Below are 26,093 nucleotides of genomic sequence, written 5' to 3' on the forward strand. Positions count from 1 at the left end.
AGAAAGAAATACTAAGAAAATCATACCATGGATATGAAATGTGTGTCTTAATGCCAGACTTAGTTCTGATGACTTCACGAGAAAACGAAATCTGGACAGCATAGGAAGTATTGCAAAACAAACAGTATATTGCAAAACAAAAGGGCTTTATATGGTATTGTCATGTTGAAAGAATGGATAAGAATTCTTGGGTTCGTTCATATAGAACATTTGAAGTAGCGGAACCAGTATACAGGGGAATGCCGAGGAAAACACGAGAAGAAGTAATTAAAATATATTTCAGAGAAAGAGGGATAAATATACCTGACGAAAGAGAAATACATTAGAAGTGTACTAGCAGGCAGCTCGGCATTGCCCGGACGTAAAATACGCCTGGATATGATATTTTGATTAATTCAGATTTCGTATTTATTATTATATTATATTGAAACCAATATATAGTAGTGATTTAAAAAGTATAAAAAAAAAAAAAAAATGACTCGTGCGCCACCACTGAGAATCGAAACCATGCATACTCGTAATACCGTCGTTCGTCCTTCACTTGACAAATTCCTTTCTTTTTTTTTTGTTTTTTTGTTTAATTTTCACACGTTTGTACCGTTTTCCCCGGTAAAACCCAAATATAAAGTTTCACACAATACCCTGTTGTTCTTGGCCTTCGGGCCAAGATCAAAGAGTAGTATCTGTTCCGACAGAGACTGCAAGCAAAGACCAGATGTGGGGGCAACCCCAAATGCCTGACCTTTAACCAGCTCCCATTTCCCACCTCTCGGGAGCTGGTCCCTTTTTTCCCTTCCCATTCCCTTCACTCCTCACATTAAAAATTGGCCTTGTGCCTAATTTGCTCGGTGGGGGAGCAAATAAATACCTACTGCAAGCAAAGACCATATGTGGGGGAAACCCCACAGATAAGACCTTGGTCAATGTAGGGGCAACCCTTCATACCAATTGTCACTATCCAGCTCCCCTACTCCCCGGGGAGCTTGTCCCCATTTCCCCTTCACTCCTCACATTAAAAATCGGCCTTGGGGGAGCAAATAAATACGTCAAAGTGTAGTATCTGTTCTGCTGATGCTGCACTTAAAGTAATTTGTCCCGGTCAATGGAGTGGAAACCATCTATACTGGAACAATTATTATTTTTGGACCCAACCAGAGTGCCCCTTTTGCATTTTTTTTTTCGCGGAGCTGGTTTTACCCCACGTTAAAAAACGACCTTGTGTCACATTTTGCTTTGGTGGGAAAGTAAATAAAGGGGTTTTAATATGAATATTAATAGAAAAAATTGTAGGAGTATAGATTTCTTAAAGCCATCTAACGTTGAACCGATGATGATGATGATGATGATGATGATGATGATGATGATGATGATGATGATGATTTACTTTGATTACCTACTAACAACCGTTGGGGAAGCATTATAACTATTTAGTTGCGGCTGTGTAAAAATTTGATTAAAACCGGAAATTTCCACGTAAGGTTAGAATTACTAAGAGAATGGAAAATTATACAGGAGTTAAGATGAGGTGTGCCGATAATTACGTTAAAGGAGGAAGTACGTGACAGAAAAGACAGAGAATCCCTGATTCACCCCTCCTTTATTTTTAGGATTTTACATTTGTTTTGTTGAAGGACGCGCTAAATATCACTGGTGGAATTATACAATCCTCAATTTATACCCAGCCATGCTTAAAATCGGTCGAGTAATACAAAAGACTAAAAAATAGTTCGTGATGCCGACTTGCTCAGCACTCAGCTTTATAAGGTGAGGATCAAGAGTGAGCGGAGTAACCCCCAGGAAAATGTGGCGCACTCACACTTTGATTTAGTTGCTAACGAAGAGAGAGCATTTGGGTCGCCCTCGGCAATGGTCGACTACTTTACTTTTTTGCTATAACTAGCAACTAGTGTTCGATTAAGTGTTTATGTTACAATGGGATAACGCGTAACGCAAATGGATTGAGATAAGGAAAAAAAGGAATTAAAAGGCGTAGGGAAAGAAAAGGAAAGGATCGGTGAATGGATTAAGAGAGATATAAAAGAGAAGTAAAAAGAGAAGAATAAGAAGAGAGAGAGAGAGAGAGAGAGAGAGAGAGAGAGAGAGAGAGAGCAAGGGAGATAAAGAAGTAAAGGGTTTTGTCTGTTTTTTTTTTTTTTTACTGATTTAAATCCGTAACGAAATACTGTCAATCGGGGTTAGGATTTTGTCGCTCTCGATGCGCAAAAACAAACAAACAAACAAACAAACAACTCCCCCCCCCCAAAAAAAACCCTCAAAACAGTCCTATTGTTTAAATGAATAACGCTTAGACATAATCATATTGATACGCCGGTTCTCATCAGATAACCGAAGTTAAGCAGCGTTTAGTCAGTACCAGATAGTTGATCATTTTAGAATACCGGTTCTCTGTATGTAGGAGGGCGTCGACACCTTCCTGGTGAAATCGCACATTTTTAAATCAAATTGCCTGATTGCTTGCTCTAGCCGGGAACCTATCGTGCCGCACCGGAGGGAAGATCCACATACCTCCCCACGGTGAGTTAGTCCACAATACATTGTAGTCTGCATTGCACTGTAGAAAATTTACTGTTTATTTTATAAAATAAAGTTTTATGAATCAAAGTTTAAAATGCAAAAGTCAAGTATCATGGTTAAATTGTGCTGTAAATATTTATTTCGAACGCGCCACTGTCTTATTAAATAATCTACCGCTGATTTTTACACGCCGATTTCTTCAACCTGACCGGAAATGAAACTTCTCAAATGTACTTGTGATGTTAGGCTGTATAAGGCCGTTAACTTTGGTCAAAATGGGACTGCTTCTTCCTTTAATCAGATTTGTTATATTATCGATTTTCGATACTGATCAAAGGTATTCCGATTTATAACCTATCTAAGAACACTCACAAACACATAATGTACATTTATGTGAAATTTTAAATAATCGGCCCAGCCGTTTTGGAGTCCAGAGAGAACGAACTCTCGCACACAGAGACGCATACATACACAGAGTCACATACGCATACACATAAATAAAGTGTCATATATATATATATATATATATATATGGCGATTAAGCTACACTGAATATTCCGCGTTTCATCCACTCTAGGACTCTTCAGGCTTATGCGCGAATTCTGTGGTTGTTTATCGTTTTTATATGCTCCTCTTCTATTGAGATTTTATTTAGCCAATCAGCTTTCTAGTATCCACCGCGCTCTTCCTATCAGCCAATGGGCATGCATTTATCGGACAAAGGATCTGTCTTAAAACTAGGTTAGTGTTTTTTTGTTAGTTTATATATCTATCTATATATCTATAAAAACAGAGATGTGTGTGCCACAGACAGTTTCTGATTGGTTAATCCAATAATCACATCTCCTAAAAAACTATGGTTCCTACGTTCTTAACTTTACCATAAAATATTATGCCATCTTGGGAGGGTCTATTTTTCCCTAACTTGCCATTTACAAATTACAAAATTACGAAACTTACACCAGCCATCACAATCCAACCTCCGACACCACGTCCGCCATTACACCTACACTATCCTCACTGCCGTTATCGTCTAACATTACGACACACACTTCCATTTACTAACATGCTTCCTTTGTTTTTCACATTACTTACTTCCCTTATTTATATTAGTCAGATTCTCATTATTATTAATTATTTCACACTTTATTAAATACTGCCTGCCTTCTTATTCCTTAATATACGAAACAATACGCACATTACTACTTATGCACATGCACTGAACTGCCATTTTTCCTGACCGTTCCTTAGCAACGACGCCAAACCAACGCTGACTCTGCAAACGACTCTCTATAACTACTACTACTACTACACACAGCACACCCACAAACACAACCACATTACTAAAGTGCCGTCTGGCGCTAGCCGCACACACGTACACACAACACGAAAACAAACGCTGTCCTCCAAAGGACAGACTATTAGTACTACTACTATTCCCAACACACGCGCACACACGCACACACACACACACTCTGGCGCTAGCCGCACACACGTACACACAACACGAAAACCAACGCTGTTCTCCAAAGGACAGACTATTAGTACTACTACTATTCCCAGCACACGCGCACACGCGCACACGCGCACACACGCACACACACACGTTCACTACCGTCCTAGACACACAGTATACCATTAACTTTTTAAAAAATAACATGTTTTATTTATTTTTTTATTTATTAAAGGTAAGAGAGTAATTCGGGTATACATACTAAACTGTTAACCGTTAGTTTGCGTGTTCGATCCTGATCGATTCTACTTTTTTTTAAAAATTCTATTTGTTTATTAAATCCTATCCGAAGCGGGGAGGGGCTATACCCTTTCCTTCCACCTCCCCCCAAGGGTGGGTTCCTAACAGAAGGGCGTCCGATCCTCCACCCACCTACGGGCAAGCAGGGGAAGCTGGCCACCATCTCCCCACCAAAAGGAGAAGCCTGGCATTTTCTCACCCGAAAGGGGGGAGCTTGGCAGTTTCTCCCCCCAAAGGAGGGAGCCGGTGTCCCCCCCCCAAGGGTGGGGGGTGAAGAGGCCAGGAGGAGGTGAGTTTTTTCCTGGGGGGATTATCTCTCCCTGAAGGGGGGAGGCCGGCACCAAGCATGTAAATCCAGAAGGGTGACTTTTTTTGTTACCCCTCGGAGTGGGAAGGGGCCCGATCACTCAGGCAACGCCGAGTAACCCCTGCTAGTATATATATATATATATATATATATATATATATATGTACATACATATATGCACATATATATACATATATATATATATATATATATACATATATGTGTGATCGTTTATGTATATTCATGCTTATTTAATTTATTTATTTGTTTATTTTCTATTGTTTTTGTTAGTTTTAAAACTACTTTGTATCGCTATCCTAGAGTAAATTTTATCTTGTGAACAAAGTTATTTGCTATTTATCTTCTACAGTTTTATAGATGTTGGGGTTCTTTAAAGTATAGGATAGCAAATTTTTCATGACGGCATAATCTACATAGGTCGTCTAGGTCCCTACACGTGGTAGATTGTCTTATTATTTTCCATTCGACTACCGGCGAATGTCTGCTTTCTTTGAGTTCCCAGTATTTATTCGCTAGTGTTGTTTTTATACGGTGTTTTTTTGTTGTTGAATGTACTTTTGTGGTCAAAGTATCGGGTTTTGAAATCTAAGGAAATCATACCTACGTAATATTTCTTGTTATTCGGGTTTTCTTTCGCAAATATTGTTGCCTGATAAACTACGCTTTTGGTTAGACATTTATTTTGAACTGGGCAAAGTGTGCGGTGTCTACAGTTGCATTTATCTTGTTCGTTATTAGTATTTTTATTTATAGTATGGTTGTTCTTGTCCGGGGTTGGTTTATTATTATTATTATTATTATTATTATTATTATTATTATTATTATTATTATTATTATTATTATTATTATTTCTGCTAGTGTTAGTTTTATTTTTGTCATGGTGTCTACTTTTTATTGTTTATTTTGTTGTTGTTTACATTGTTTTTATTTAGTATTTTGTTATTATGTCCTTTAATTATCATCTCTAAATTTTCGCAACAACTGCAGGATAACTTTAAGGTATTTTTATTGAAGATTTTGTGTAAGGGGTTGGTTGCGGGAAAGTGTTTTTCAATAAGATCTAGAAATTTCTTGCCAAGTTTTATTTTTAACATTTGATTGTATGGGGCCGTATACCAAATTATAGTTCTTTTTCTTCTATTTTTAATTTTGTTATAGTTATTAGTGTTTTGTTGCTTATATTTGATATCGATATTTTTGTAACCACTATTTTTAGGAATATTTCGTGGATATTGGTTGACCTGTTAAATGCATTTTCATCGCTTGAGTTATTACTGAGTCTACTTACGATCGAGTTAGGAATGTGTTTTATAATTGATGGTGGGTGATTGGACTTAGGGTTTGCGTATATTGGAGTAGCGTTATCTTTTAAGTAGGGTTCATATGTGTTTTTATCTAAATTTAACGTAATGTCCAGGAAGTTTGTTATTTTTATGTTAGCTGATACGTCTGCTTTTAGGCCTAATTTTTTCATTTCCTTGTGTATGATTTTCTTAAAGTTATCTCCCTTGACTTTGTTGGAGTTTTTTATTATAGCTAGTCCGTCATCTCTATATAGACCGATATCCGTAGTATCAAATATGCTTGTGAGGGTATATAGAATGAATAATCCCACAAGATCTGATGCCTCTGCAGAGTCTCTGGCACCCATCGCCAAATCACACGAATTTTTCATTTTAGTTTTTATCCATTTGTTATTGTTATTTATTAGAACTGATTTTCTACATTTTTAATGATGTTGATTTCTTCTGAGGATATATCAGTGTATTCCTCGGCAAATTCTAGGGCAATGTTAAAAAGTTCTTCGGATATCGAGGGATAAAAGTCTATGATGTCAAACTGTATGAACGTACATTTATCTTTGTTTTCTATATTTTTAAACCAGGTGATTGCTTCGGTAGTATTTGCCCACTGGTTTAATTCTAGGTCTTGTTTGATTTGTTTGTTTACTCTAGAAAGTATTGTTTTGCTAATTCTACCTATTTCTGGTTTAGTTGGGTTTATCAGGCGGTTGCTGGGATTATTATTAAAGTCCCATTTGTGGTCTTTAAGCAGAATGTATGCCTCTCTAGGTTTCAATTTGCCAACTTTATCGCTAATTTTTAATTTATCGGTAACTTGTTTACTTTCAGTATTTATTATATCTATGTAGTCGCATTCGTTTGTGCCTAGTTTTTTTGTAGTTTTTTGTAATGTTTTCTGTGATTAGTTTATTATATTCTTGTTTATCTATTTTGTAAAAGTTTCTAGTTTTATCTGCTTTTACAAAGATTTTATTAGAGTTGTTTATGTTTCTAACGATTTTGTGTAGTTTCCGTTGGAAATTGTTAGGTTGATTGTGGAATTCTAAGTTTTTAATTACGTTTAAAAGGTCATTTTCAAAGTTTATATATATATATATATATATATATATATATACTTGTTTATTGTTATATAAACATGCTCACATCCCGCTGCTACAAATAGCCACTTGTTTCAATCAAACAACAGATATCATCAGGCAGCGACTTGACTATTCAAAAGTTCAATGAATTAATAATTAATAAAGGTTATTCATTGAACTTTTGAATAGTCAAGTCGCTGCCTGATGATATCTGTTGTTTGATTGAAACAAGTGGCTATTTGTAGCAGCGGGATGTGAGCATGTTTATATAACAATAAACAAGTATTATCAGCTCTTTTTATTGAGCACTATCTAACAACCTCGTTGAATTCATTAGTCCATTACTTTTGAATATAAAAAACCCGAGTATATATATATATATATATATATATATATATATATATATATATATATATATATATATATATATATATATATATATATATTAGAAGATTTAGAAATAAACAGAACTATTCATTTTTAATACATCTGTTCCAGGAATTTATTATGGAAAATTTCTGCGTAAATCGTTTACAAGATGATAGATTTTAACGAAATTACCAACACAAATACCAAGAACACCACATTAAAAACGGCCCTGTGCCTAATTTGCTTTGGTGGGGAAGCAAATAAATACTATATATATATATATATATATATATATATATATATATATATATATATATATATATATATATATATAAGAACACGTATATACCTCTATTCTCATATAAAAAGAAACTTTGTTTGTGTATGTATATGTGTGAGAGAGAAAGGGGGAGAGAGAAAGAGAGAGAGAGAGAGAGAGAGAGAGAAAGATAGAGAAAGAGGGTTTGCTATGGACTCCGAAACGGCTGGGTTGATTGTTTTAAAGTTTCAAACAAAGATACTTGATGTATCTGAAGTTGTTCTTACGTAGATTTTGTTTGCGTCTGATAAGTATCGAAAATAAATAATCGCAAAAAAAAAAAAAACGATTAAAAAGTGAAGTCCGATTTTGACCAAAATGAACACTTTTATATATTCTAACATCACAAGTGCATTAGAAAAGTTTTATCACCGTACAAGCAGAAAAACTCGGCCTATAAAATTAACTGTTAAGGGCGCGTCCGAAATGAATGCTTCTTTTTAGAGCACAATGTAAACATGATACTTGACATTTGTATTTTAAGCTACACTGAATATTCCGCGTTTCATCCACTCTCGGACTCTTCAATAATCAATATCACCGACTATATATATACTAGCAAATGTCCTAGAGTGGATGAAACGCGGAATATTCAGTGTACCTTAATCGCCATATATATTTTATAAATTACTAACTAGCTCTACCTACCTATTGAGCACTTTTGAAGTAAATACTTAAAGTTTACGCATAAATCTATACTTTCGTATATTAATTTTATGCGAGTAAATTAAGTAGTTATATATATATATATATATATATATATATATATATATATATGTATATATATATATATATATATGTTATGACGGAATGCATCTTGTCACACAGTGTCATACATGACCGTAGATGGCGTAATATATGATGTCATCTACCATCACCATGATATACTATACAATACATGGTGCCATCTACTATAAGCATAGTAGATGACACCATGTATGGCATCATAGTAAATGACGTCATGTATGCTGTCAGAGCACATTTTATATATTATGACGTCCTACACGATGTCACGTATGCCGTCATGTATGGGGGCAAAAAATATTCACAAAGCAACGCCGAGCAACCTGCTAGTATGTATCCTATGACTTAATAGCAGATGATACCATGCATGACGTCGTACATAGTGACATAGTAGATTATCATATATGACTTCATGTATGAGTGGAAAAATATTGTTTATTGATTTATATTTTACTAGCCTGAGTGTCCGGCGTCTCCCGGATGTTTGGATGTATGTGTTAAGCAAAAAAAAAAAGTGATAGTAGGCAGGCAGGCTCGAACCCGTACCGCGAAGGAGGAAAAGAACGTGAAAAAATAAAAACGTCTTTGCTGTCGCGTCCATCGCCTTGCCGGATTATTTAAATTAAGTCTAGTCAATCCAAAAGAGGGGAGGACTTTCGAAAATATCGGCGAAAAAGGCGTAAAAAAAGTGCTCAGTTGAGGATGAAGAGATTAATGTTTTTCACCAATTCTTTGATATTTGTCCTCCGAAACGTTGAGCTTCAAAACGATACCGATCTCACGAAAATCCCTCGCCTCTGTCGAAAATTTTAGGCATACATACATACATACATACATACATACATATATTTAAAAAGACAGGTGAGATTTATATTATAGATACGCGATTCCGTGGTATTTAATTGAGAGAGTTATCTGCCCTTTGTTTTTAATTATGTCGCCCCTTTTATTTGGGACGGACTTATTTTTTACTATTATTAATTTTATCTATTAAAATTTTGAATATTTTATTCAAATATTTATTAAATATCTTTTAGTCCATAAAACTTATTCATGAATAAAATATTCAAATGTTATATATATAGGATAAACGGCATAATTACGTTAACACATCAGTTCTTGTTAGATCATCGATTTTAATTGATGATGAACGTGAACAATAACAGATGGATAACAATTCGGGAATACTAAATGCTGTACATTTTGCGTAGAAATTTCCGGAATAGTATCTGGGCGCGCATTGAAAACCATTGGGAGAGATGCACCTTCAGTCTTCATTAAAACATGTTTATAGAAGAAGGGAACTCTGTTAGAAAACCTTAGCTTTACTGTCTGTTCTTCCGTGGCAATCAATATCACCGACTATATATATACTCGCAAAAGTACTCGTCGTTGACTAGGTTCATAAACAGCCTACAGAAAATGGACTTTGATTTATGAAAGTATGATAGGTTATGAAAAGGATTGGTTGTAAAGAGATAGCTTCGAATTTGGGGGTATCAAAACCAAAGCAAAATATGATGAAAGTAAAAATAATATAGATAAACCCCATAATTTATTATACAATACCTGTTCACACTGAAACACTTATCACAATATTCTGTGGATCTATATTAAAAAACTTGTTAAACTTTGTGATATATTTCCATTCTATGGAGTTCAGGCGCGAACGAACACCCCATAATTTTATTATGCCATATTTCTTCAAACTGAAACTTAATTATCAAAGTATACTTACGCAGATAGATATGAAAAGTCTTTATTAAAGTTTTTGCCTATTTCCATTTTGTGGAGGCCAGGCGCGAGCGCAGACCCCCACAATTTTATTATACCATCCCTATTTAAGTTAAAACATACTTATCAAAGTATTATTATGTACATCTATATCAAAAACACTTGTAAACGTTTTTTTTATTTTTAAATTTATTATTTCCATACTTTCTGGACCAGGCGCGCACGCAGACCCCACAATTTTAATGACTCATCATTATGCCAGATCAAACATATCCATTCCTGTGTCTCGATAGATCTTCTATCATTATATGTGATCAGTTTTCTATAATAGTCAACCATATAGGGACCTATTCGTGACCAGACACACACACAGACGTTCAACTTTATATATATATATATATATATATATATATATATATATATATATATATATATATATATATATATATCACCGATATTGATCCTTTTAAATTTGGATTTGGTTGTTGTTTGTTCTATAAATATATATTTTTATATTTATATTTCTAAACTTTCGAATTTGAAAAGTTTTTTATTCATCTTTTCTTTACCTGAGACGTTTGCTCCTATTAATCCTTCATTTTTCTCTGTGGTTTGAGCTTTAGTACCTTATCCAGATATTTTCAACAAGGAATAACCCTCTCTTTCTGCTAAAACATACCAATCTCTTCGTAACAGGATTACATCCACAAATTTGTCCAGTCTTTCTCCTGTAAACCTTTTATTTTCTTTCCAAAACTTTTTGTAAACTGTTTTTAAAAATGAGCTAACCAGCAATAATATTTATCTATACATACTTTTTGCTAACATATTTTTCCTGTGAGGAGAAGTGCTTGTCTTTGAAACTCTATGGAATAAGAAACCTTTCACCTTTACTTCGTATTCCTTATTTTGAATGCAATAATGCAAATGCAGTTCAACAATATCTGGATCTTTTCTACACATATGCGCGCGCGCACACACACACACACACAAATATATATATATATATATATATATATATATATGAGAAAGAGAGAGAGAGAGAGAGAGAGAGAGAGAGAGAGAGAGAGAGGAGGGAGGTATTCCGGTGTAAGAAAATAGTTGGCTGTCATACAACATTGGCTATGTTACCATCAGCATTCAAATGACAGTATTCTTTAAATCTGACTGCCAGGTGTTCTGTTTGATCGTCATTATTTGTTTTTTGCATTATTTAATGTGCGTGCTGACGATATTATCTGTGTCGTTTGTACATGAGTAACTCAGTTTTATTGTGTTTCTATTGGAAATCCTATGTGATACGTTATCTTGATTAAAACCTTTCTCTACGATTTTCTAAAGTTTACAAAAAATAAAAGTCCATGGAAAAAGTTTTTTTTTTCTTTTCATGCTATGTTTTATTTTGTTTTCTGCAATTTTAGGACTCATTTTTCAACCACAAACCAGAAATTAAAAAAAAAAACTTGTAAAATATTTATTGGAATAGTAATTTACACCAGTAGTAATTGGAGCAGTGGCGGCCCGTGCCTGAGATTAGTGGGGGTGCTGCTTCAAAAATTTTACGTATTTTTTTTTAATATCGTGTAAAGGAATTCGAATATATAAATAAATATTTAATCAAATAATAAACAAAAATTCAAATAAATATTCAAATATATAACAAAGACAAATAATCAATCAGAAATGGATAATACGCAAAAACTTTTTTATTAAAAAGATTTTTTAAAATTATGTACACTTTACAGAATAAAAATAATGTATATATTTATTCCTTTTAAACTTTTCAGATTAAATAAAAGTTTGCGTTTTTTTTTTGCAAACAAACGAAAAACATTTTTAAAAATAACTTATTTTTTATAAAAACAAAAAAGAAAAACTTTGAAATTTATCTGCCTCCCTGCGAGTGTTAATTTAGGAGTTTACTATTTGAAAATAGCGTTTTATTTAATAACAGTTTTATTTACAAAATTTATTTTTAAAGATGTATTTATAACAAAACGTATTTGTAAATAAAATGCAAAATAAAAAAGTTTACATTTTTATATAGTGAGCAAACAAACAAAAATATTTAAAGATACAAAATTTTATTTACAAATCTTTTAACAACTTGCTTTTTATATAAAAAGAACAAATTTGGCTATTTACTGACCTTCCCATGCCGGTAAAGATCGACATAAAGTGGAGATTTATTATAAGAAAATAGGATGTCATATATAAGCATTGTAAAACATCGAATTTTAATGTAGCTTTCTTCCCCAAAAAACAAAAAATTAAAATTGTCTCAGTCCAGAAGAATTTCTAATTACTTTTTTTTAATGCGTATTATCTGACCCATATACTAACAAATTCAATGTAAAGTTTAAAAATGCATAATTATTAAAAAAAAAAACTGTTTTTTTTTTTACTTACAAACACATTTTAATTAAAAAATCTTGTGTAAAAAATCCATTTTTCAAAGTGTAAAACTTCTAACATTGTCCTTGTCGGAGGGAAATAAATGCTATTTTTTTTATATCTAAAACATACACGCTAAAAAGATTTCTAACTAAAATATATTTTCAACATAAACTGTTTCTTCGCTTTTTTGCTTCTAGGAAAAAATGTAAACAGTTGTTTTTGTAAAGTTTAGTTGTTGCAAAATAAATAGCATTTAAAACTACTTTAAAGAAACAAACAAAAAGGCAGGCAGATGGAAAAGTAACTTTATTTTTATGGTAAAATTTATTTATTGTATATTTGGTTTTTACTCTTGGCCGCGTGTTAGCTTCACTGCTAAATTCCCGAATACTTTTAATAAATAAAAATAAACAGTTTCTGCATATTATATATTTCCGTCTGCTACCGACTTAAATCCCAACGCTAAAAGTGTGCGCATTTAAAAAAAAATAGCACAATATTTTATGTACAAGAACACGCTATGTGCAGATTTTAATAATAATTTTAAAAAATATAAGTAAACCTCCTTTTTTTTCAATAACAATGTTATATTTATACAGGCGCACACTCTAAGCAAACAACGAATTTCACGACACAGAACTGCGCCCAGCGACAGTTCTTCCAGCAGCTTTCCTCGGCTGTCTAAAGCGTCTAATCCGCGCATGCGTACAAGAGAATTTCATTAAGAAAGTGTAACTGTGAATTTAACAGCTCCAAGCAAGTTTTATTTTTGTTATTATATGAATTTGGAGATACCGACATTAAAGTTAATGATTTTATAATGTACACATAGAAAAAAATAAAAAAAATAAAATAATAATAATAATAATAATAATAATAATAATAATAATAATAAACAAACAAACGTATTATTTTTAATTTTATCATTAATATTGTGTAGAAATAACTTGGGGGTGCTGCAGTCCCACAGTTCCATGCACGAGCCGCCACTGAATTGGAGTAGTAATTTACACCACGAATTGCGTTGGAAATAATCCGGTTAGCAAGAAGACCGAAGAATGGTTAGGGTCAATAATTAGAAAATAAAATATTTTAAAGCATTACATAGAGAGTTTTAAAAGTAGAACTGAAACATGTTCCTTTACTGAGGGCTCCAGAAAGTTCCAAGTCGTAGTGTTTCATTTTAGAAATTCTAGATTGTTCCATCCACTACAACTCTAAATAGATACCAATCGCGTCATAAATTCAGTTATTAAACCAACTCTGAGAAGGAACGCTATTTTGGGGCCACCTTTCAGACCTACTTCACAAGATTTCCAGCTATGGTATAGCTGGAAATGTCTTCTCAATTATTAAATCATTTCTCTCTGATAGGTTCATAAGAGTAGTGGTTGATGGGCAGAAATCGGAAGCTCACAGTATTAATGCTGTAGTCCCTCAGGGGTCCATCTTGGGCACAACTCTCTTCCTGATCTATGTAAATGATCTTCTAAATCACATCCTTACATCATTCGTCGACATTTATGCTGACGACACTACCATCTATGGTAGCATATCAAAGCCCGTAAACGGCCAAGTTCTCTCTGATTCTTTCTCCTCTTATCTTGAGCATGTGGTACAATGAGAAAAGACGTGGCTGGTTACTTTTAATGCATCTAAAACCAAGCTTCTATCTCTACACCATCTACGCTCTGATGCCAATCTGGCATCGGTTGAAATGAATGGCTCTTGTCTTGGGGAGGCTTCATGTTTTGACAAGCTTCTGGGTTTGATCTTTACTCCTGATCTGAAATGGAACACATACATCAAATCTGTTGCCAAAGTCGCTGGAAGAATGGTGGGATCCTTCTACCGCTCCAGTAGATATCTCACTGCTGATGCAATTCTCTATCGTCCAGGTAAGGAGTGCTGTTGCCACATCTTGGCAGGTGCTGCTAAAAGCAACTTATCCTGCCTTGATAGAGTACCAAATAGACTTCGTAACTTAGTGGGGGATGCCCTTTTCTCTCCCTGCAACCTCTTTCTCACAGAAGAGACGTTGCGAGTCTGTCTTTGTTTTATCGTTATTTCAAGGGCAAGTACTCGTCTGAGCTTCAATCTCTGGTTCCCCCTCGCCAATCTTTCTCAGAAAACACTTGTCTAGCTGAAGCCACTGTCAATAACTTTCCCCACTCTTTAACTGTGCCTAAATCAAAATGTAGATTCCATGAACAATGCTTCTTTCTTAGAACTGCACGCCTGTAGAACTCCCTTACGTTTGCCTGTTTCCCTGCTGACTACAACTTGGTTGTCTTCAAGTCCAACATAAACAAATTCTTGATGAACCGCCCACTTAAGTAATCCAATCTACTTCCATTAATAACGACTACTACGATATTACACCAATGATTACTGTACACTCTATAAGCCTTATCTTCGAGTGGCCTCAGTGGTTACTCCTATGTAAAAAGAAAAAGAAAAATTATGACACCGGTCGATATTCTTGAGATAAAATCCGGTCGTAAGGAATTCCTAGAACAAGCCAATTGCAAGTACCGTCACAAATTACTAGACTCTTGCTAAATATTGACTTTCTGATCTTATATTCTGACAAAATTAATATATTATTATTTCTCAAACTCAGTTATTATTTACACTGCGTAAAATCTAGATTAACATAAAACCGGATTTATCTCCCCTTTCACCCTTTTTCTTGTTAATATTTGTTTTGATAGGAAACGATTGAGATAATCAGATTTAGAGACAAGAATATTTTACTTAATCAAAGAAATTACATTCAAATTTTCAACCGTACATTCAAATTTTCAACCGTAAAATTGTTTCTATCTATATGTGTGTAGAAATATCCTTGAACAGTTTACCTGAGATTTACTATTATGAAATTTCAATTATCATTAGGGTTTCCATGCAGGCTGTCATCAAATTCTGTTTTGAGAACAATCTATAGTGTTCCCTGGAGTCTGAGTGAAAAGTTCCACACATTTCCAGTACTCTCCGCTCCTTTCGATAACCTTTGCAAATGAATTTGCGTTATCGCAACAGGTTTTTACCATTAATTTCTCGTTGGCAGTCACCATTGACCTTCACTGGAATTTGGGTGATAATAAACCACTTCGCACTCATGTACTAGAGGTCTGGTTAGTGCTTTCTCTCCCTGGACTTTCTATCGGCCTTCATCTGTCGACTATTTGGGTAGGGAGGATAGACAATTTACAATTTTGCGATTCCAGTTCTCTTGGTTGGGTCTTTTTCTTTGACTTACATTGCAGTTTTTATATGTCCGATTAGCGTTTGTCGCTCATGTGGATTATTATTATTATTATTATTATTATTATTGTTGTTGTTGTTGTTGTTGTTGTTGTTGTTATTGTTGGCTGACAACGAACTTTCACACAGATCATGAAGGACTTCCCCTTGAGAACAACCTGTGGTGTTCCCTGAGAGCTGAGTGAAAACAAATCTCCCCAGATTTCTAGTACTCTCCACCTTTTTCGATAACATTTGCAAATGAATTTGCATTATCGTAACAGCTGTTTACTATTGATTTCTCGCTAGCAGTGGCATAGCTTCCGCACATTTATGTCAGATCTACCTCTGCATTCCATGTTTAAAAAGGCTGTGTCCTTTATAGTATCAGACCTGACAGAATGGTTAATTATAAGTATGGACCGTTTCATACCCTCGAAAAATTCCAGCAAAAACCTAACAGCCAGCCGTGGTTCTCTCCAGAATGTGCTGCTGTCATTGCATACAGAAATCACTTTTTCCATTGCTTCTAACGTAATAGATGTTCTGAGACTAATGGCGCATTCAAACCCACCAGCAACCTCTGTCAAAAAGTAATAAAGAATGCGAGAGAGTTGTATGCTCAGTCCGTCAAGTCCAAAGTAGCTTAGCAGCGCCTAGGGTCCCATCAGTTTTGGCAAATAGCAAACAGAATCCTGAACAGAAGTGTGTGCTCTATCTTAACTATCATCAATGGACCTGAGTTAATCTCGTCAGCATCAGACAAAGACAAACTCTTTACCAAGATCTTTGCAGATAATTCTACCCTTTATGACCAAGGACACCAACCCTCAGTATTTCCTTGTGTGTCTGAAAACATGCTATGCGACATACAAATATCTGTACGTGATGTTGCCAAGCTAATCAAAAACCTTGATTCCAGTAAAGCAACTGGCCCTGACGACATTCCAATTATAGTGCTCAAAAAGCTTTAAAAAGTTATTTAAGCGTTGTCTTAAGGAGAAATGCTTCCCAACACGTTGGAAAATCTCATCAGTATGCCCTGTATTTAAGAATTCAGGTGATCGCTAATCTCCCTCTAAGTACAGACCAATAAGTCTCCTGTGCATCATGAGTAAGCTACTGGAATCCGTGTTAAATAGAGAAGTAACCAACCATCTTCTTAGTGACGTGCAATATGGTTTCTGTTCTGCTAGACCTACAGCAGGCGTGCTTACAGTTATATCTCATAGGATTAACGAATCTCTCGACGGAGGCTTCCTTTCAAGGGCAATAGCTCTTAACATATTAAAGGCCTTTGATAAGGTATGGCATAAAGGACTACTTCACAAGATCTCCAGCTATGGTATAGCTGGAAATGTCTTCTCAATTATAGAATCATTTCTCTCTGATAGGTTCATAAGAGTAGTCGTTGATGGACAGAAATCAAAAGTTCTCAGTATTAATGCTGGAGTCCCTCAGGGGTCCATCCTGAGCCCAACTCTTATCCTGATCTACATAAATGATTTCCCAAATCAAATCCTTACATCATTGTCGACATTTATGCTGATGACACTACCATCTATAGTAGCACATCAAAGACTGGAAACGACCAAGTTCTCTCTGATTCTCTCTCCTCTCTGGTCTTCTGTATGTGATACAATGGGGAAAGAGGTGGCTGGTTACTTTTAATGCATCTAAAACCAAGCTTCTATCTCTACATCATCTATGCTCTGATGCCAGGTACGGCTAACGATGGAATATTGTTGCCACATCTGGCCAGGTGCTGCTGGAAGCAGCATATTCTGCCTTTACCAAGTTCAAAATAGACTTCGTAGCTTAGTGGGGGTGCCCTTTTCTCTTTCCGGTAACCCCTTTCCCACAGAAGAGCCTGTCTTTGCTTTATCGTTATTTTCATGGCAAATACTAAGCTGAGCTTCCATCTATGGTCCCCCTTGGCAAACTTTCACGAAAACAATCGTCTAGGCAAAATCACTATCAATAGTTTCCCACACTCTTTATCTGTGCCTAAACCTAAATGCAGATTCCATGAACAAAGCTTCTTTCTTAGAACTGCACGCCTGTGGAACTCTCTTCCGATTGCCTGTTTTCCAACTGACTACAATCTGATTGTCTTCAAGTCAAACGTAAACAAGTTCTTGATGAACCGTCCACCTAAGTAATCCAATTTACAAAATTCCCACTACTTATGTTTACTACGCCATAATCACATTGACTAATGTATACCCATTAACCCTTATCCTCGAGTGACCTCCAGGCCTTAATAAGTGGTGATTCCTGTGTAAAAAAAAATGTAAATTTAACGCCGGTGGTAACGAATAAAGCGGGTCTGGAGCCAGTTTCGTACCCCAATTTGTTCAACTTTTGCAGGGTTGGGCATTTTCGTGAGAAAAAATTTGTCCTTTTCTGTTGACTAATGCTGAGTGTTGTTATCGAAGTTTCTGATGCATTTCATCCATTTATTGACAGTATTTCTTCGCCTTAATAGTTTCAGCTGCATAAAAAAAATGCAACTATTGCTTGGGAAAGTGTTGTGAAGCTTTGTCGATGTCTAACCTCTGAGCTGAGCGTCGCCGGTTGTCATAAAGAATCCGCTTTTCATTGTAAGTTACAACCCGATCGAGAAATGGGTCGTTCTTGTTTACAGAACAAGAACAATCTAAGAAAGGAAAATGACACTTTATAAGAGCGTTTCTTTTGGTTGTTGTTCAATTCGTAAGGCACCCATTTATCTAGTTTTTTGTCTTTCTAATCACTCTCAAGTGTTTGGAAATCGTTGTATATGTTACGTTTAATTCAGAAGCAAGTTCTCAAACAGTTGTGCACAGATTGGCTTCGACTAAGGCTCTTAATTGATCATTGTCAACATCCGATGGCCGACCATTATGCTCATCATCTTCAAGACTCTTGTCGTCACCACAAAATTTCTTAAACCATCATTGTACTGTGCATTCAGTATTGGTTCATGGGCTAAACGCTTCATTGATATTGCGAGCTGTTTCAGCAGCTTTTCGGCCTAGCTTGAATTGAAATAAGAAAATTATGAAACTTGCTTTTTTTCCTTCTTGTATTCAACGTTCTGAAAAGAAGACATATTTGTTAGGTGTTAATATTTAGGATTTTTATTAATACATACAAAAGTTACACTTTCGCAAATTAATTTTCATACTGGACTTTTATGCACTTTTATTCCAGCATAATTTCTATTATTATTTATTCAAAGGAAATCTACATTAAAGAAGTATGCATATTACATTCAAGAAAATTTTTTTTTTAATAATTATCTTTATGTTATTAATGGTTATTAGTAATAGAATTATTTTAATGGTTTTTAGGCATAGGGCAAGCGTTTTACTCAGTTTTGGCCGAAAATTTTGATGCCAAAAAGGTGGTCAAAGTTCAAAATATTTTACCTTTTCGGTCTCTAGCAAACTATTCAGTCAATTTTGGGTCTAAACATTTGAAATTTTACATAAAGCGTATTCAGACATGCAGCAAGCTTTTTGGGGGCGAAAATTTGGCTGCCAAGAGGTGAAAGTTGAAACAGTTGACCTTTGCAGACTCTTTTTGGGTCTAAACTCTTGAAATTATTTATTCGAGAGTAAACAGTTTATGTCAATGAAACTTCGTCAGGCGACCCTGAACTATTCGACACCATAGAAAAAAAAAAAAAAGAAAAGACAGCTCACCAAAAACAAAACAAAAAAACTGTAAAAGTTGCGAGCTTTCTAAAAGAATAAAAATGGAGAAATCGCATTTCACACTTTTTGGAAAATTCTTCAATAAGTGCTACAGCTGGATTTATAGATAATATAAATTAAAAATTAAAGTGGGTCGTATTTTATTAGAACAGTGGATTGTGTTAGTTGGTGCGGGGAGTCTGTTTATAAACTAATTATTGCTGTCAAAGAAGGGGTCTGCAATGACACAACAAGTTGCGTGTCAGAAAAAGTTGAAAGTTGAAAATTAGAGAGGGAGAGCGGGTTTAATAAAAAAATTAGAGAGAGAGAGAGAGAGAGAGGGGGGGAGAGGAAAGAAAGGGAATTATCTTTATCATGAATAAAATGTTAAGCTTTTATAGACTCATGGATACATTATTCGCAACGACACACACACACACACACACACGCATATATATATATATATATATATATATATATATATATATATATATAGTGATTGTCACTTCTTGACAGAAGACCATCTTTCCCTTGCTTTATTGCCGATTACTTATTCATTTTCATGTATTTTTGAAATATCTTCTTTTTTTTCTTTTTTTTAATATAAATTCTATACACATATATACACTTATACACACATACATATATACATGTGGAGATGTGATCAAGATGCATCACTTCCTATTTTCTGTGGGAATGAAGGTGGCTCTTCAGACCAGACCTGCTCTTACACAATCTGTTGCAAGGGCCACACTTAAGCTGAGATTGAGGGATGCCATCTGATGCTGCTCTACTGTGCACGCTCATATGACGCTTCAGGCCCCCACTCGATGTACAGACCACAGAGCAAACAGAACATCTGTGCCCTGCAATGCTTTCCCCATCAAAGAAAGATTGATCTCCATGTGAACGCTTGTGGCTAGCTAGGCCAGCTCCGGATAAAATCATTTTACCGCATAAATCACAGGTGTGGTTCTGCATAAAATCCTCCAACATACCTGATATATCTGACAGATTTTTCTTCCGGATATCACGCTTCATTTTTGCATGCTCATATTTTTTCTTCTCCAAACTATCACAGCCATGATAGACCAAGGAGCGCCACTTTTACGATCATTGGAAGCACTTTCCCAACTGAACACGTCAATACCAAGAGCTTTAAGATTGACTTTGATGTTATCCTTAAAGCGTTTCTTCGGTTTATGTTGTGGACGCTTTCCTTATGTAATTTCACCATAGAACAGACGCTTTGGCAATCTATCATCGTCCATCCTTGTCAGATGTCCAGCCCACCTCATCTGGTTGCGTATAATCAACTTCTCGATACAAGGTACGTCAGCTCGCATGAGAACATCCATATCAGGTATAAAAGTGCTCCACCTGATGCCCAGAATGTGTCTCAGGAATTTCTGGTGCACTCTCTCCATGACTTTTATGTGTCTACCATAAGTTGTCCAGGCCTCAGAAGCGTAAAGCAGGGATGGTAAAATACAAGATTGATAGACACTGATCTTTGTATGAATAGTTATACCCCTGTCAGACCATACTCGCTTCTCTAAGCCACCAAAAGCCTTAGTGGCACGCTGTATCCTATAGTTGACCTCAGCATCCAGGGTTCCATCTCTGGCGAGAGTACTACCCAAATACACAAATGTGTCAACCACGGCAAATCTCTTGTTGTTGACAAAAGTATTTGGTTCCACATACAAAATACTGGGTGGAAGTGTGAACATGACCTTAGTCTTCTTAAGACTAATGGTAAGCCCAAAAGATGCACAGGCCCCTGAAAACAGATCCATGATACCCTGCATATCCCTCTCACCATGGGCCACTAAATCGGCGTCATCCGCATAAAGAAATTCACAAATCAGGTGCTGAAAGGTCCTTGTAAAAGCATGAAAACGACGAAGATCAAAGACCCTACCTGTGGTTCTGAAACACAAATAAACACCTAGAAAACATTTCCTAAAGGCATACGATAACATAGTTGCAAAATAAATTGAAAAAAGTGTAGGTGCTAGGATATCACCCTGCTTCACACCATTGTCGACCGAGATGGGTTCTGATAGGCATCCGTTGAAGTTCAGGCAAGCCTTCATATTAGTGTGGAGCTCCCTGAGTAAACGTAGAAATTGAGGTGGGCATCCCAACTTCTCCAGAATTATCCATAGGGCACTTCTGTTCACCGTATCAAAAGCCTTAGTCAAATCAACAAAAACCTGATAAAGCGGAACACGGTGTTCAGTACATTTCTCCTGCAACTGCCGAGCAGATAAGATTATGTCCGTGGTTCCTCTGCCCGGACAAAAGCCACTTTGGCTTTCTGGAATGACAGATGGACAAATATACTTTAACAATCTATTGAGTAGAACTTTGGAAAATACTTTGCCAACTGCTTCCAACAAGCTTATCCCACGATAACTTCCACAGTCGGTCTTGCGCCCCTTTCCCTTGTACAGTGATATAAGAATTGCATCAACCCAATCCTGATGGACGGGAACACCCTTCCAGACATCAGTGATAAGATGAAGAATTTCATGAACAAGTTTATCACCCCCATGTAAGAGGACTTCCACAGGAATACCATCAAGCCCTGGAGCCCTCCCAACGTTCACTTCCTTGATTGCATCTCTAATTTCATTCTCAGATGGGAACACAGACATTTCATGGATAAGCTTCTGTTGTGATAAAAATTCATTGATGACGTCCTCATCAACATCAGAAGGGTTGTCAAAGAGATTAGAATAATGCTCGGTCCAACGATGGAGAATCTTGTAAGGATCCTTTATAAGGGCAATTCCATCACTTGAGAGTAGGAGAGATGTAGATAGTATTTGAGGATCAAAAGCTTTTTTAAGCAAATGGTACATGCGTTTGAGGTCTTTACAATCAAAAGCCATCTGGATTTAGTTGGCGAGTTTAGCCCACCACTGATTCTTCATTTGGCGGAGTCGCTTTTGAAGAATACCCTTGTTTGCTTTAAGTGACTGTTGGAGAGACTCTCGACCTCCATGAGAGGCAGACAACATCTTATGGTGCAACTCATTTTTAGCACTTGAGTAATTTCAGAATCATTATCATCAAACAAATCCTGATGTTTAGATTTGCGGAAGTCAAGAACATCCACACTTATTTCATAGATTGTATTTTTAAAATGCGCCCACGACCCATCAGAATCAGCAGAATTAACTACGGATCGAAGCTTTTCACGTACACTTGGATCATCCAGCCTGGACAGATCAATTCGCCTGGGAATCCCAACACTACCCAACCTACACTTCCTCCTTATACAGATTTTCAACTTCCCGTATGCCAAAATAAAAAATTCCCTTGATAGCCCTGGCGAAGCATCAAGTATTCAGCTACCGACAAGATTTGAATTACACTACAAACTCGTGTAGTGAGTTCAATCTCGGCTACAGCCGCGCTGGCTGACTAGTTGGCTGGATGGATGGATGTGTTGAAGATTGTGGTGATTTCCTGATGCAATCAGGTGGCCGCTGGCAGATCCTGTGTGTGGCAGCAGGACTCGGTACCGACCCACAAGAGATTCAGGCTTGGCTTCAGGAGTGCTACAACTGTGTACCCTTCTCTCACTTGCCTCCCCCATCCCATCTGAACCCGCTGGACTACTTCATTTAGTCATACGTCGAAAGCATGACCAACATGACCAACATGATCTCCCACAACACTAAAGACTGCCTGATCGCCGCCATCCACCAAGTATTCGCCGAGCTCCCGCCAGCGCTTGTGAAAAAGGAATGCTCTCAGTTCCAGACCCGTATCGAGAGGTGATTGAGGCTGAAGGCGGCTACATTGAAAAGATGTCAGCTGTACTACATAATCAAGTTAACTGAACTGATGTTTTCAATAAAAGTTTTAAAATAAAACTGTTGTTTTCTTTAGGGGCGACAAATTTATTTTTCAACCTTGTAAATGATCTTCAAGAAAGCTTGAAGACGACCACGCGATATATATAAAAAAAAGAACAACAACTGTTTATCTGTTCTTAAAATCGCTATGAATAGATAAAAATTTATAATCATTTCTTATTGCTAAGAAAAGCGCCCTTAAAACAAAGCAATAAATGTAAATTTCGAACATCCTCGTTATCATCCGATCTTTCCCAGAAATGGCGCAGATATTTGTCCCAATGAGACACACTCTTTCATATCGGCCCACCTTCGCGTCTATCACGTTGGCCTTGAATTTTCTGCCAATCATCTATTCATTTTCGTTGTTTTGTTGGTTTTTTCTTCTTTGTTTTTGCTTTGTAATCGATGTCACGAAATATGTACTTAAAATATATATATATATATATATATATATATATATATATATATATATATATATATATATATATATATATATATATATAAAATATTTTCCGTTTCCCTTCAGACAATTGAAGAATTCTGCAGCAAAAACCAACAATGAACGTCCACGGAATTTGTTTCTTTATTTTCGTTAGTGTTTTTCCCATTGGGCATGCCTCACCACGTGTCCAGACAAAAGAAATCTACAAGACTTGTGGTAAGTAGCCAATTTTATTGCTATTTCATTACGCGATCAACACTTATTTATTATTAAAAAAACAAACTCGCTGCCTATTCCCAAACTTATGAGATGCATCAACATTTAAGGCTCTTCTCTACTTTGATTAAAGGATAATAATTTTCCTTTTTCAAATTTTTTAAATGAGGATAAATTGTTCGTTTTGTTTGGATTCTTCAAACGACTGTTCTCATCTTGAGTATTTTTTCCATAACGTTTCAGTCGATGTAATCTCTGACCTTCTCCAGGTGTATCGTGTTGAACTCGGGAATTATACTAGAAGGAATTATATACAAGGATTTGTAGCATAGTCAATAAAGTACTTTGTTCAGTTGTAAAGTTACACTCTTCAGGAGGTTGAAGATACATCCTTAATACGTTTTTGTAGAAATCATTAGCGACTCACGTTTGAATCGATTCTTGGATTCGCTTTTCATTTTGTGAGTTGCTGATGATTTGTTTGGATTTTAAAAGCCGTTAATAGGCAGATTCATTGCAATAAAACCACGGCATGTCTCTAAAATTTTCATATATAGTTTTTAAATAAATAATTATATATATATATATATATATATATATATATATATATATATATATATATATATATATATATATATATAATCTCATAATTTATTTCGATCCAGTGTGGGCCTCATCAGACGAGACAGACGTCTAGCAATAATTACATTAGGAGCGAAATAATTGTGCAGTGAGGGATAAAATATTGAGGCTGTTTGGGGGTGGGAGAACTAAATTGATCTCCCATTTTGAAATGTCTATTAAAATGAAAATAATTAATTTTCTCACCTCTGATTTATATATCACAAATTGAAGATAAAAGATCATTAAATAAAATAATCCAATTTAAAACAAACAAAAAAGAATAGTTTTGTACAAATTCACCTGTAGAGTAAAAAGTTTAAAACCCTTGTTGTTTTTTTAAGTGAAACCTCACATTTTTAAAATATTGTTCTGAAAAAATTGAACACCTACAACAATTTTTTCTATTTCATTCAATGTTTTTTTTTTTTAGATTTAAAAGAAAATCACTGCATAAAGAAATAAAATATATTAGATAAAAAAACTCATGTATTTCTTTAAGAGAATAAAAAATGGAGAATTGGTCGAGTGGATTGCGTTTAAATGACAAAAACTGATGAGTGAAATGTGATCATTTTTTTCAAGTACAGTGAGCCATATTTTCACGCACAAGGTACGACGACTCACGTGTATGTGATTTTACGTTTTGAAATAATTAATTATAACCGTTTTAAGCATCCATATTTGACAACTAGAAGAAAGACCGGAAACACCGTTTTGCTAACACCGGATAACACCGCTTACAAAATCTCGATCTTTCCGAATGGTTGCTTAAAAATTCTTATATTTAAAAAGTACATGGAATATAAAATATAAATATGGATAAATTCTTATAAATGAAGAATGAAAGCACCAATTGATTAGTATTTTATATAGGTAAGTGATTTTTTAATTTATATATATCTATTATATTTAGATTAAATTAAAATTCGTTGAAGTTCGTGGAATTTTTTTTAAAGAAAACCGATTTAAAAAAATATCGTATATGTTTCGATAAAATCTGTTATTATTTTTAAATTTGGTCTTTGCTCCTTTTATTGAAAAAAAAATAGGGTTTAAATTACATTATTCATGTTATTATAAGCTTCGAAAGATAACGAGTTTAATGAATCACTCCGTTTTAATGGCGACTTCTGACACTCCTAGTAGATGATAGTGTGAGACGGCTAAAATGACGGTGTTTTTAATTAGTATGCTTCTAAATTCGGTTTGGGGGGTCTGCTGTGAGGTGTTGGTAAATGGAGCTATGGGGAAGATAGGTGGCTTGTTATTCGGTGACACATACTGGTCAGGTTAATGTACGTGTTATTTTTGGAGACATTCTCCTACAGGGCATTTAGAAGCGTACACGGCATTTCTAGTTTTGAGTAAACTGTCGTCGGATGTTGGATTATTGTTTTTTTAATAATTGACTTGTTTTTAATTTTTTCTAATAAATAATGAATCTAATT

The 26,093-nt window shown here is 35.3% G+C and overlaps 1 protein-coding gene across 2 annotated transcripts in view; it reads left to right on the top strand.

Annotated features, from left to right (window-relative positions):
- Window positions 1–26,093, top strand: part of LOC145256101 (ecdysteroid-regulated 16 kDa protein-like) — a 104,116-nt gene that overhangs the window by 34,063 nt on the left and 43,960 nt on the right. For both annotated transcript variants that reach the window (XM_080114687.1, XM_080114688.1), the window contains exon 2: window positions 23,890–24,021. In XM_080114687.1, the coding sequence (XP_079970813.1) occupies window positions 23,922–24,021 (100 nt within the window). In that variant the 5' untranslated portion in view covers window positions 23,890–23,921. The remainder of the gene's footprint in view (window positions 1–23,889; window positions 24,022–26,093) is intronic.

Source organism: Euprymna scolopes, chromosome 32 (genome assembly GCF_053919585.1).
Source record: "Euprymna scolopes isolate OS-2025 chromosome 32, ASM5391958v1, whole genome shotgun sequence".
NCBI classification, from domain to species: domain Eukaryota; kingdom Metazoa; phylum Mollusca; class Cephalopoda; order Sepiida; family Sepiolidae; genus Euprymna; species Euprymna scolopes.